At 34.7% G+C, this 13,751-nt stretch overlaps 1 protein-coding gene across 1 annotated transcript; it reads left to right on the top strand.

The window, feature by feature from the left end:
• Window positions 1-285: 285 nt before the first annotated feature.
• On the top strand, window positions 286-11,474 carry LOTGIDRAFT_221393 (hypothetical protein; the record flags this gene model as incomplete). Its single annotated transcript, XM_009065803.1, has 17 exons — window positions 286-365; window positions 934-1,173; window positions 1,357-1,468; window positions 1,852-2,029; window positions 2,549-2,660; window positions 3,165-3,271; window positions 3,613-3,751; window positions 4,047-4,167; window positions 4,835-4,920; window positions 5,493-5,650; window positions 6,149-6,370; window positions 7,399-7,527; window positions 7,987-8,101; window positions 8,526-8,669; window positions 9,322-9,455; window positions 9,642-9,766; window positions 11,285-11,474. Exons 2-17 carry the CDS (start codon window positions 1,005-1,007, stop codon window positions 11,472-11,474), a joined length of 2,241 nt encoding a protein of 746 aa, XP_009064051.1. The 5' UTR covers window positions 286-365; window positions 934-1,004.
• Between the last annotated feature and the right edge of the window lie 2,277 nt (window positions 11,475-13,751).

Below are 13,751 nucleotides of genomic sequence, written 5' to 3'. Positions count from 1 at the left end.
CGGGGTACAAATTAATAGTGGACAGACTTTAATGGGGGGACAACTCTCGAGTTTGAGATTCAAAATGTGATAGTTCTGTCGAAGCACCATGTTTTGGGGCAAAAACGTATAAAAAATATCACCTCTTAGTAGGCCTACTCATTAATCTGGGCTCTATGAAGTATTGAAGAAGAAGTCGTGACCACAGTGGCTACATAGTCTCGATTATCACAATAACTGGTCTGGGCGTTCAAGACTTTGCCGTCTGATAATTCGCGACTGAGGCCACTTCCGGCGTAACTGAAAGTAAATCCTGCCACAGGTTGAACAAAGCGATCGAATTAAAATGAAGGTTACTCAACAATCTTAGCTTATTGATTTGTTAGGTAATGATTCAGTGTGTCTGCTTCCCATTTTGACAACTGTCACCAATATTCGCTTCACCTTCAGACTTTGACGTCGTGATCGAAATAATTGATCCATTTTTGTTTTTAGTTTTAGAGCCTGGTGTATGTACATTTTTTACGTCAAAGATGTTTTTTATGGTTCTGTATTAGCCTAAAGCAAAGGACACTGCTTTTTATTGATATATATGAACTGATCATTTATTGGTTGAAAATTACATGACTTAGAACAGGAGATGCATAACAATTTAGTCAGATCATGGCTGTCATTTGGTTTGGAGTCTAGTAGACTTATGTTCACTTAAAGGGATTGTGAAAAGATTCTTCTTAAATTTTTATGTGTATCAGGGACACTGATAGCATCTATTTGCACCATTCCAATTTTCAATCAGACGTCTGTGATTCCTGCAATTCCACTAAATGTCACTATGGAAACAGATGCTATTGATATATAAGGACCTTTGCGATTAGTGACATCATTAAATGCATAGTTTTAGTGGAATTGCAGGAACCACACAGACGTCTGATTGATGTGTTATTTCAATTTCAGATATTCCTAACATGTGAAACAGTAAAATTAGAAATCCAACACAGTCATAATAGAAATCCAACACAGCTATAATGAGAAATTTGGTTCAAACTCTCTGTAGCAGACGCCTTCAGTTAGTCTCGGCCACCAGACAACCATCATGGCTGCCCTTGCACAGTCGAGTTTTACACCAGAAACACAAGTTGTCCACATCAACCACAAGATATTTCAACTTGAATAAAATTGAACAGATTCGAAATGGTAAGTATGGTTCCTGTAATATGGGAACTTTTAACAAAATCTTGGTCGTTCTATCAGTAGTGGCGCCAAAAATGGTACCCAAATATATCCCTGCGTCATTTTTAAAAAAATTCAACACATGATATTCGTTTTTGCCACAAAATGTGTGTCAGAATATACCAAAGGGCTAATTGCTATTTTCAGGAACATTGAGTGTATCAGAAGAAGTTCGTCAGGCGTTACACGAACATGGACCAGTGGTAGCTCTAGAAAGTACCATTATAACACATGGTATGCCCTACCCTCATAATATAAAGTAAGTCAAACGTTGGTCACCTTTCTTCTGAGAAATTGTTTGATGGGGTATGGATCAGCTGGTAGACAGGATCCTCATTATTCCAGTCAACCCAGCTGTAAATGGGTACAGATAATCTAGGAAAGATCAATACCAAAAGGTTTGATCAATGACCAGCTGGTAGAAAGGATCCTCATTATTCCAGTCAACTCAGGTGTAAATGGGTACAGATAAACCTTTCAAGATGAATACCAAAAGGTTTGGCCAAGGACCAGCTGGTAGAAAGGATCCTCATTATTCCAGTTGACTGGATTGGTACGAATCCAAATTATGCTAAAAATTTGATAAAGAAAAACTAAAACAAAATGTATAAGAAAATTTAAAATTTCTGTGTTTGTTTTTAGGACTGGGCTAGAAGTAGAAGATATAATAAGAAAAAATGGCTGTATCCCTGCTACTATAGGTGTTTTAGATGGTAGAGTACATGTTGGTCTGGACAAGACACAGTTAGAGCAGCTGGGATCTAAAGGAAAAGACCTGGTTAAGATTTCCAGGAGAGATTTCCCTTACGTGTTAGCTAAGGTAAGGCCTTGGTAGGGTTCAATTCCATTATGTCAAGATATTACGAACTCTCCAGAACATACATAGCCATATTGCTTATATATTGTTTCTGTCCAGGGCTTTGATTTGCTGTACTCTATGGCATACCATCCAATCAAATTGCTGCGTTTACGAACATTTACATTAATACAGTGGTACAAAAATGTACAGTCTGGATAAACAAAAAAAGACTTTTTGACCTTTCTTGATCGGTCACTCATTTGGAATTCTGCTGGTAATTCTCTTCTAATTAGCTAATTATGAATTAATTATGGACATGTGAGACAAACTGGTATTTTTACAAGTCATTAGAACACCTCTACTTTCTATTCATATAAGAATTAGAATTTTCATTTTCATAAATAAAAATAAGGGAACCCATCTTTAATGCAATGAAGACTATAGCTTTCCTTACAGGCTAGAGTTTTTGATCTGAAGGCAATTTTGTTCTCAGAATTTTGAGTTGGTCTCTTTTCACCTCAATGGTGCTATCTTTTGCAGAAATTAAGTGGTGGAACCACAGTATCAGGAACCATGTTGGCATCTCATTTGGTTGGTATACAGATATTTGCGACTGGGGGCATTGGTGGAGTACATCGAGGTGCTGAACAGAGTAAGCTTGCCCTTTATCGATTTTAAAAAAGTCCTTCGTTTCTGCTATTTGTCTCTAAGAGGACAGGTTGTAGCACAGTCAGTTAGAGCATTGAAATCTTATTATGACATCATTTGCTTAACATAAAACAATTGGTGGAGGGGTGAGTTTTAATGTCAACATAGGTCGAGATAATACCATTGAATTTTTCAACCCGGTTTCCCCCTGTCAGTGATGCAGGTACGAGGGGCTGACATGGAAAAAACGTCTAGTTGTTCAGATGAGACAATAAACCGAGGCCCCGTGTGCTACAGGCTGTGCACATTAAAGATCCCTCGACAGTTGGAAATCGAAAAAGAGTATGCTAATGCTGCTGTCCTGGCAAAATTTCCCTTACTGCACACTGCATGGCACCAGTCTTCATTAGCCCACATGGTGCAGAAAAGTAGGACGTAAAACTCTATTCATTTCATTTCCCATATCAAAGTTATTGACAAGCTAGTTTGTAACCTTTGTAAATTTTAGCAATGGATATCAGCGCTGATCTTACAGAGTTAGGCCGGACACCGGTCACTGTGGTCTCAGCTGGGGTTAAGTCCATTCTGGACATCGAGAAGACTCTAGAGTACTTGGTGAGTGATCATAGTTTCAATTTTCCAGTTTGCGGGGAAAGGTGTCGCCATTTTTGCTTATTGCTAAGAGACAGGGGAAACATGGCTTTCTGATGTAAGTAACGATCCTTGATTGCAAAGTTGAGAAAGCTAAATGCAGACTGGCGTCTGGACCTTGTTTTTTCAAAATATTTTACTGGCTTAGGACGTAAAACTCCATTCATTTCATTTCAGACTTGCAAAGTTTTGCACCAAAGATGTTACCATGGAAACTCGATATCACTTTTTTACCTCCAATTCAGGAAACTTCTCTTTATTTGTTACCATGGAAACTCAATATCACTTTATGACCTCTATTTTAGGAAACTCAGGGTGTTTGTGTGGCCACGTTTGGTCAGGATAAAGATTTCCCAGCATTCTTTGTTCCGTCCAGTGGTCTGAAAGCTCCGTATAATATCCGTGATGAGATAGAGGCTGCAGAAATGATCTACAGTAAGTACTGTTTTTTTTTCTAAGAAATTCAGTTTGATCGAATAGAGCATCATATTTTGTTTCATTGCATTCTGTGGGTTACTTCACTGATTCACTGTCATCATTTCCATTGAATTGCAGACAAACCAGATGTCAGATTATTGTTTTAAAAAGTGATACAGCTGGGAAATAAATGTTAAGACAGCTTTATACTAAGAACACAATGCATGATACTCTTGATTTTATTTTAGCAATGTTTTAATTCACATACAAAATACATTTAAAACTGATTACCGGTAATTTCAGCCATTTTGTTTTGTTGCAGACGGTCAAAATAAAATGAAGTTAGACAGTGGAATATTAATCGGAGTTCCCTTACCAGACTCTTACAATGAATATGGTCAGCAGATAGAAACAGCTATTGATACTGCGCTTCACGAAGTTAGGTGAGTATTTTCGGAGTTGAAATACTTACGAGCTCAATTGAAGCTATTGATAAGAGTTTCTGATAGTGAACTCACTGAACAGGAGCGAGAGATCAATTAAAGGGACAGGTACGCCATTTTTTTAGACCAATTATACTTTAGTCTCAGAAACGGGAATTTTTTAGCTAAGCCAATCAGTAATAGTGTTCACAGCTCACTGTCGAAATTTGAGTCTTCAAATCCATGTGTGTCCAGAATTATCCACGTTTGAAAGTTAAAATGACGACTCGTCTTTTCTTGAGACACTGTGATATATAGAAAAGATATCTATAGAAATAGTGAGTAAAATTCCTAGTTTGAGATATTTTTAAAGGAATTATGTGATTTTCGTACATTTCTAGTACTTCTGAAGACTAATTACATATATTCAAGACTCAAATCAACGGCCAAAATGGCGCACCTGTCCAATTCGCGGCTTTTGTCACATCCAGTTGACTAAATCTCACTTCATGCCATGGATACATGTTTCAGGTACACGATCATGACAGCTAGTTTTGGAAATAGAGATTGTATTTGCAATATACCAGGGGAAGTTATGGTCATGGAAGATTGCTTTTAAACGATTAAGACAAGCTTTTGGAAATGTTTCAAAAATAGAAAATTTGTTTTTGATTTTAATATTTTTCAGTTTAAAGAAAATACAAGGTAAAGAAGTTACACCGTATATTTTACAGAGAGTTCACGAACTTACAGGCGGAGAATCTCTTCATTCTAGTATCCTTTTTACACATGGTTAATAACCTTAGTTGCAGGAACCACAGACGTCTGATTGAAATTTGGAATGGTGTAAATTGATGCTATCAGTGTCCCTGATACACATAAAAAATTTAGAAAACCTCTTTAAGGTAGAGCTGGGTATCCATTAGCAAATTGAGATGGATTATCAATGGCAGACTAACGATCAATAATCAATTAATAATCACAATAATTTAATTAAGAAACCCTGTTTTAAAAACATGACAAAATTCTTAATTTCATGGGTTATTTTTGTGTTATAGAAGTATATTCTTGTTTTGATCAGTTATTATAGTTTATTGTGGGTATGTTATGTGCTGAAGAGAAACCCTGTAAATACTAAATTAAAAACATGTCAAAATTCTTAATTTCATGGGTTATTTTTGTATCATAGAAGTATATTCTTGTTTTGATCAGTTATTATAGTTTATTGTGGGTATGTTATGTGTTAAAGAGAAACCCTGTAAATACTAAATTAAAAACATGACAAAATTCTTAATTTCATGGATTATTTTTGCGTCAGAGATCTTTATTTCCTTAACTCCATTTAGATATTGCTTTGATTAAAAATAACGCTGATATTGGAAGCAAGATTGCCTGGCAGTTGACCAAACTACAGAATTCTACTAGAGTTCCAGGTAACCATGGCAACAACCGAAATGGACCTTATATTCAAACGAAGAAGACAAAGACCAAAAAGAAACGTCCAGTAAGTTTTCCACGATTTCTTACAGTTGAGGGATTGTAAAATGTTGGTCTTGTCTTTGGGCGAGGTACTGGAGCTATTTTTCACGTCTGACTTCTGTGATGCCATTAATTAAGAAGTCCGTGACTTGAACCCAACTTTCGTTTCGTTGTTTTATTAGTTTTTATTTTTAATATAGCCACTTCAGTTGGGGTCTAACGACAGCCCTTTTGAACAATCGTCAAATTAACCTTTTGACCTAACCTGCTTATACCAATCAAAGTTATGCCTTCTCCAGTGTTGGTGTTTTGTGAGAGATTGAAGGAATTTGATTGGTTAAAGTAGATGTGATCAGGTTAGGTCAAAAGGTTATTTTGACAAATGTTCAAGAGGGCTGTCGACTAATAAAAATAATGAAACGAAAGATTATACCTGCAGATTTTTCAACCTGGTTTCCCCCTAGTACAAAATGGCCATTCAGATTTGATATTGGAGTTCATTGGGCTATGATTTTCATTTTAGATTGTAATAGGAGGGTCTGTGGTGGATTTCAACGCCAGGCTGAAGAGTGAAGAACTCCAGGGCAACGGTTCCACAAATCCTGGAATTATTCATCAGAGTTTTGGTGGAGTGGGTAGGAATATCGCAGACTGTCTGGCCAGACTTGGTGCCGATCCATTGTTCATTTCTACCATCGGAGAAGACTGCCATACAGAGAACTTTCTAGCTCACTGTGGACATTTGGTAAGTTAAAAAGGGATACAGTTGGCTTAATATTGCCTCTTCCAGGTGATAGAACTTAAGTCAGCCATGTGTGTCACTTTTCAGAATGGAAATGTGGTGTAAAGCTTTTAGCTTTTCATTTGTTATCCTCAAACATTTATTCATTCATTCATTCATTCATTCACTCTTGATTCATTCACTCATTCATTTATTCATTCATTTACTCTTAATTCATCTCATTCATTCATTCATTTTAACATTCATTCATTCATTCACTCAATTCAATCATTCATTCACTCAATTCATTCATTCATTCACTCAATTCAATCATTCATTCACTCAATTCATTCATTCATTCACTCAATTCATTCATTCATTCACTCTTAATTCATTCATTCAATCATTCATTCACTCAATTCAATCATTCATTCACTCAATTCAATCATTCATTCACTCAATTCATTCATTCATTCACTCAATTCAATCATTCATTCACTCAATTCAATCATTCATTCACTCAATTCAATCATTCATTCACTCAATTCATTCATTCATTCACTCTTAATTCATTCATTCACTCATTCATTCATTCATACATTCATTCATTCTTAATTCATCTCATTCATTCACTCAATTCATTCATTCATTCACTCTTAATTCATTCATTCACTCATTCATTCATTCATTCACTCTTAATTCATCTCATTCATTCACTCAATTCATCCATTCATTCACTCTTGATTGATTGATTGATTGATTGATTGATTGATTGATTGATTGATTGATTGATTGATTGATTGATTCATTGATTGATTGATTGATTGATTCATTCATTCATTCATTCATTCATTCATTCATTCATTCATTCATTTATTCATTCATTCACTCATTCATTCATTCATTCATTTAAACAGTCATTTATTCATTCACTCAATTCATTCATTCATTCACTCATTCATTCATTCGTTCATTCATTCATTCATTTACTCTTCATTCATTCATTTATTCATTCACTCATTCAATTCATTCATTCATTCATTCAATTACAGGATTTACGAGGAATAAGAAGACAGCCCAACTGTTCTACAGCTACGTATTGTGGTGTCCTGGGTCCAAGCGGTCAGTTACAGCTAGGTATAGGTGATATGGACGTCCATCAACTGGTCACTAATCAAATGGTAAGTAATGGTCACTTTTTACCCAGGTATGGTCAATGGAGATCATATGAGCGGTTGTGACAGGCAGGTTGGGCTTACTCTTCTAGACACCTGATACCACTTTTCATTATGAAATACTTACTCACTTATGATTGATATACTTCCTCATATGAGGGGTTGTGACAGGCAGGGTAGGCTTACTCTTCTAGACACCTGATACCACTTTTCATTATAAAATACTTACTCACTTATGATTGATATACTTCCTCATATGAGCGGTTGTGACAGGCAGGGTATGTTTACTCTTCTAGACACCTGATACCACTTTTCATTATAAAATACTTACTCACTTATGATTGATATACTTCCTCATGTGAAAAGTTCATTAGCTGCTAACAATGTTTCGCGAAAATGTTGTTTTGGATTTTGGGTTTCGTTTTGCAGTTCGGATCGTTAGTATTTGGTTTATTTATATTTTAGATCTATGAATACGAAGAAGATATAAAAGAATCCTCCATTGTCATTGTTGATGGTAATATATCACCGGTTGCCATAGAAACAGCCTGCCAGATTAGCACTGTTTACAATGTACCAGGTAAGTTCGAGGTGATACCTTCGTATTTTTCAATCCGGTTTCCCCCTGTCAGTGATGCAGGTAAGAGAGGCTGACATGGAAAAAGCGTCTAGTCGTTCGGATGGGACAATAAACCGAGGCCCTGTGTGCTACAGGCTGTGCACGTTAAAGATCCCTTGACAGTTGGAAATCGAAAAAGAGTAGGCTAGTGCCGCTGTCCTGGCAAAATTTTCTTCATTGTACACTGCATGACGTCTGTCTTCATTAGCCCAATTAATTAATCATTTCATTTCATTGAGTTAAAAGTTAACCCCAATTTCTCAAAGCAGCTTTCCTGATGATGATTGTGTTTCCAAAACACCTGTTATTTGACGAAAATTCATCATAGGTCTAATTTTCAACGCTAACGCAAATATTGGTAGTTAAAGGGTTTTTTTTTTTTCAGTGTTATTTGAGCCTACAGATATTTTGAAAGCCAGCAGGCCGTTTTTGACGTCTGCTCACAAACAACTGACCTATACCTCCCCTAATATCAACGAATTACAGATTATGAGTACCGGTTTTACTAACAAACCTCTTTCTTCACAGGGTGAGTCTCTCCAATTCTTCATGTTCAATTAAGAATTAAACGTTGGTCTCGCTAACATTTTTGGTGTGTAAACGCAGTTGATCATGTGACAAACTGAATAAATGACAAAGTCATGCGTTTACAAACCAATAATGTGAGTGAGACCAACGATTAATTCTTATATTTATATTCAGATACTTTTATTAATACAATTTTCACCTTTTTATATGATCTGTTCCTTGAATTTGCCGCCAAGATTGGTCATCGTTGTGTTTTGACGACGTCATAGTGTCACATGACAAACTACAGTTTATCGGAATTTAAACACCAGTTTGCGTAACTGGTTCATTGGAGGTAGTGATAGTAGAAATGTAACTATTTCATTGTAAAAAGGTTTTCTAAATTTTGTACGTGTATCAGGGACACTGATAGCATCAATTTACACCATTTCAATCAGACGTCTGTGGTTCCTGCAATTCCACTAAAATTAAGCAATGTCACTTTTGCTAAAGCGTTGCTATAGTGACATCATAAAACGTTTAATCTATATGGAACTCCAAGAACCACAGACGTCTGTCGAAAGAAATAATGTATTCTTGACAATTACACAATTTGCGGGAGTCTAAACAGAAATGGAAAATGGCTTCTCAAAAACGATTTTTTTTCCTTTCAGACTTGCACAGTAATGAATTCCACAATAATGATGATGTCATAGCTTTTTGTATGCCGCATTGTTTACGATTGGTTGAAAAAATTCCTGTTGTCATAGTAACACTTGGCCAATATGGAGTTCTTTTGTGTAAGAAGGTAAGATCCTGATGACGATTTTGTATCCAAAGCAGAATGAGATGAGCTCTAGCCCAAGGTATACATCCTGTGCCTGTGCTTTCGTAACATTGTTTCCCAGGTTCATCAAAGAGAATACTGCTGTTTAGCGAAATTTCCATCATTGCACACAGTATGGCGTTGGCTGTCTTTTTGGGCTCACATCAGATGCAGAATAATACAACGAAAACAACCATTTCATTTCAGGTGGAGGGAAAGTTAGAAGCCAAACATTACCCAGCATACAATGTAGCACCTGAAGAAATCGTCAGCGTATCAGGAGCAGGAGATTGGTAAGTGATCTCTTCTGATTGGTTGATTGGTTGATACATTAGCTTGCTTACTTACGCACTGCTCTGAAGAAAATTCTAATCACATGATTTTGAAGCAATCTGATTGGTTAATTATTAACATACTAAAAAACTCTTGGTAACTACGATGAAATCCCAGGGTTCAATCCTGACATAGGTCGAGTTAATACCTTCGGATTTTTCAACCTGGTTTCCCCAACAGTGATACAGGTACGAGGGGCTGACATGGAAAAAGTGTCTAGTCGTTCGGATGGGACAATAAACCGAGGCCTTGTGTACTACAGGATCCCTCGACAGTTGGAAATCGAAAAAGAGCAGGCTAATACCGCTGTCCTGGCAAAATTTCCCTCATTGTACACTGCATGACGTTGTGTAGTGATGTTCTTAATCCTATTTGATCTAGTTATAACAAAATGGCGTGCTCTTAACCAATCTGCAACATGCTCTTACAAAGTTGGATAATTTTGATTATCGATTATCAAATTTCATAATCGATTATATGTCAAAGTTACATTTTCTCCACTGTACCTGTTAACAAGTAGTAATCTCTTCTACATAGTTTCCCTTCAACACATAACATACCCACAATAAACTATAATAACTGATCAAAACAAGAATATACTTCTATAACACAAAAATAACCCATGAAATTAAGAATTTTGTCATGTTTTTAATTTAGTATTTACAGGGTTTCTATTCAGCACATAACATACCCACAATAAACTATAATAACTGATCAAAACAAGAATATACTTCTAAAACACAAAAATAACCCATGAAATTAAGAATTCTGTCATGTTATTAATTTAATATTTACAGGGTTTCTCTTCAACACATAACATACCCACAATAAACTATAATAACTGATCAAAACAAGAATATACTTCTATAACACAAAAATAACCCATGAAATTAAGAATTCTGTCATGTTTTTAATTTAGTATTTACAGGGTTTCTCTTCAACACATAACTTACCCACAATAAACTATAATAACTGATCAAAACAAGAATATACTTCTATAACACAAAAATAACCCATGAAATTAAGAATTCTGTCATGTTTTTAATTTAATTTTCGATTATTAATTGATGTGGTATCTCAGTGAAAAATTACACAGTTAAGGACAATTTTTCATCATGAAATTTTTTGAACAGGCGGCTGGTAGCGCCAGATTAAACAGTTAACTTTAGCATTTTTAGCGCTAGCGCTTTGGCTTGCTTCTTGCTTATATCAGGGCTTGCTGGTTAGCTTTTAAGATATTTCTGCCTATTTCCTTACTTTGAAATTTTCATCCATTTAAAGAGATTGTAAAAAGGTTTTCTAAATTTTGTATGTGTATCAGGGACACTGATAGCATCAATTTGCACCATTCCAATTTTCAATCAGACGTCTGATTTTTTTGTTTTTTTCCCGCTTTTTTTGTTGGAAAGATTTTCTTGTATCTCAAGTTCACATCCATTTCCAAAATATCATGAAATTATGTATTTTTTTTATTTAAGTTTCATTTCTGCCTTTGTTAATGGTGTCATCCATGGCCATCACCATGACGACTGTGTAAAATTAGGACTTTTTGCTGCAGAGCTGTCTTTACGATCTTCTGAAGCAGTCCCGCAGACAATCCATCCTGAAGACTTTTCTCTATCAAAAATGGATTCCGTACTGGCAACAAGATCAATTCAAGTTGCCTAAAATGTGGTGCGGTCTTTTCTGCGGAACTGTTTTGTGGATTTTTGCAAAACTTTCCGATATAAGATCTTTCAAAAAAAAGTGCTGTGTGAAACCGGAATTAATTCTCTGCAGAGCTGACACAATCTTTTGAAAGAGTTTGAAATTTTGGTGGATTAAATATGGAATTATAAGAAAAAACAAAAACCTTTAGAATTGTGTTCAATAGGAGAAATTATTCCGATTTATTTGTGCTTATTTTACGTGCTTTTTACTGCGGAGCTGAATTCCTAACTTACGACTTTTAAGGACCAAATTTATGTGTTATGAACTTTCGGTGAATGTATTTTTTTTTTCTACCAAACCAGAGACGATATCAGGTGCTGGCATTTTGGGAGGTTGATTTGGGTCTTGAATATATGTAAATAGTCTTCAGAAGTACTAGAAATGTACGAAAATCACATAATTCCTTCAAAAATATCTCAAACTAGGAATTTTACTCAATATTTCTATAGATGTCTTTTCTATATATCACAGTGTCTCAAGAAAAGACGAGTCATCATTTTAACTTTTAAACACGGATAATTCTAGACACACATGGATTTGAAGACTCAAATTTGGACAGTGAGCTGTGAACACTATTACTGATTAGCTTAGCTAAAAAAATTCCTGTTTCTGAGACTAAGGTACGATTGGTCAAAAAGAATGATGAACTTGTCCCTTTAAAATGGCACTGTTTTTTGAGGACTTATCCCTTTAATTACGCAATATTTTTTCATGATTTTTTTCATGATGATGATGATGACTTAATGATTATTTTATGATTTAGGAATATTAAATATTATTTTTTTTAAAATCAGTATTATCTGTATACTTTCAATATTAAAGACAATTTCTTTTTAAAGAGGTTTTCTAAATTTGTTATGTGTATCAGGGACATTGATAGCATCAATTTACACCATTCTAATTTTCGTCTGTGGTTTCTGCAATTCCAATGAAACTAAGTGTTTGATGACGTTACTAATCGCGAAATTTTTCATTGGCTGTAAATGGTACAGAGTAAGAAGTAAAACTTTATTTCGTTTCATTTCTTTCATTAGTCACTGAACAGTGAGAAGTAAAACTTTATTTCGTTTCATTTCATTTCATTAGTCACTGAACAGTGAGAAGTAAAACTTTATTGCATTTCATTTCATTAGTCACTGAACAGTGAGAAGTAAAACTTTATTTCATTTCATTTCGTTTCATTTCATTAGTCACTGAACAGTGAGAAGTAAAACTTTATTTCGTTTCGTTTCATTTCATTAGTCACTGAACAGTGAGAAGTAAAACTTTATTTCGTTTCGCATTTCATTTCATTAGTCACTGAACAGTGAGAAGTAAAACTTAATTTCGTTTCATTTCATTTCGTTTCATTTCATTTCATTTCATTTCATTAGTCACTGAACAGTGAGAAGTAAAAACTCCATTTCATTTCATCAAAAACACAGTTGAAATGAGAATATTTTTTATAAAAAAAAATGACATGTCTATTTTACATAACGAAAATATTACAAAAAATTAACGTTCTCGATAAAATTAGTAACAAAATTTCTAAAAAAAAATATTAACAATTCTACAGCTAAGCTAGGAAAATCAGAATTAAATTACTTTAGGAGCAAAACCTAAGAACATTGAAAAAAAAAACTGAAAAAGCATTTTGGACCTAATTTGTACTTAATTTTCCCAGATAGTTAAGAGACCATTAAAGATGGGTTCCCTTATTTTTATTTTTGAAAATGAAAATGCTAATACTTATATGAATAGAAAGTAGAGGTGTTCTAATGACTTGGAAAAATACCAGTTTGTCTCACATGTCCATAATTAATTCATAATTAGCTAAATTAGAAGAGAATTACCAGCAGAATTCCAAATGAGTGACCGATCAAGAAAGGTCAAAAAGTCTTTTTTTGTTTATCCAGACTGTACATACAAGGACATTTATGATTGGTTCAAACTCTTAATTATATGCAATAAGAACATAATGATATGATTAAGAATACATGATAATTCATTAGAAACACCAATTAATCAAATAGTTTGCTTAATTTGACACTAAAAAATAAGGAATCCCATCTTTAAATTCATTTCTGGAACTTTGGGAAGCGTTTCGCGCTGTTTATACCGAAAAGAAATGAATCTTAAATTATCAAAAGTTGTACTTGTTTCCAAATTTCAAAAATAGCAAAATACAAAAAAATTTCATGATTTGATGAATCAAGTTTGGAGGGAATGAAATCGTAGTTAAGGCTTTGCGTGGAA

This window comes from Lottia gigantea, assembly GCF_000327385.1.
Source record: "Lottia gigantea unplaced genomic scaffold LOTGIsca_70, whole genome shotgun sequence".
NCBI lineage: Eukaryota > Metazoa > Mollusca > Gastropoda > Lottiidae > Lottia > Lottia gigantea.
This window is presented reverse-complemented; position numbering and strand designations above follow the sequence as displayed.